This window comes from Cebus imitator, unplaced genomic scaffold (genome assembly GCF_001604975.1).
Source record: "Cebus imitator isolate Cc_AM_T3 unplaced genomic scaffold, Cebus_imitator-1.0 Scaffold112, whole genome shotgun sequence".
NCBI classification, from domain to species: domain Eukaryota; kingdom Metazoa; phylum Chordata; class Mammalia; order Primates; family Cebidae; genus Cebus; species Cebus imitator.
The window spans coordinates 2915770-2916228 of record NW_016107427.1 but is presented as its reverse complement, the minus strand read 5'-3'; the positions used below and the strand labels follow the sequence as shown (position 1 = coordinate 2916228).

At 64.1% G+C, this 459-nt stretch overlaps 1 protein-coding gene across 3 annotated transcripts in view; it reads left to right on the top strand.

Annotated features, from left to right (window-relative positions):
• The window catches only part of RRP1 (ribosomal RNA processing 1), a 16118-nt gene that overhangs the window by 3082 nt on the left and 12577 nt on the right, over positions 1-459 (top strand). For all 3 annotated transcript variants that reach the window (XM_017538545.2, XM_017538543.2, XM_017538544.1), the window contains exon 4: positions 263-348. In XM_017538545.2, coding sequence (XP_017394034.1) covers positions 263-348 — 86 coding nt within the window. The remainder of the gene's footprint in view (positions 1-262; positions 349-459) is intronic.

The following is a 459-nucleotide window of genomic DNA, read 5'->3' as shown; positions in this document are numbered from 1 at the left end:
CTGCGGGCTTAGCGTGCGTGTGACGCTGGTGTCTGCGGGCTTAGCAGGTGTGGGACGCTGGTGCCTGCGGGCTTAGCAGGTGTGGGACGCTGGTGTCTGCGGGCTTAGCAGGTGTGGGACGCTGGTGTCTGTGGGTGCTTGTGTGAGATGCCGGTGTCCGTGGGTGCACATGTAAAGAAGGGGTTCCTGCATGTTCTTGTCTCACTTCCCAGAGTGGCTTTGCGCTCCTCAGTGGTTCTCTTCTGGCTTCTTCCTCCTCCAGAGCACCTGTTCCTGCAGACCTTCTGGCAGACCATGAACCGCGAGTGGACGGGCATCGACAGGCTGCGCCTGGACAAGTTCTACATGGTGAGGCAGCCGCCAGGGCGTGGGGGAGGGGGCAGAGACCAGGCACCGGGGGTGGGGGCAGCTGGGGGCAGAGACAGGGCGCCAGGAGTAGGGGCAGCTGGGGGCAGAGAC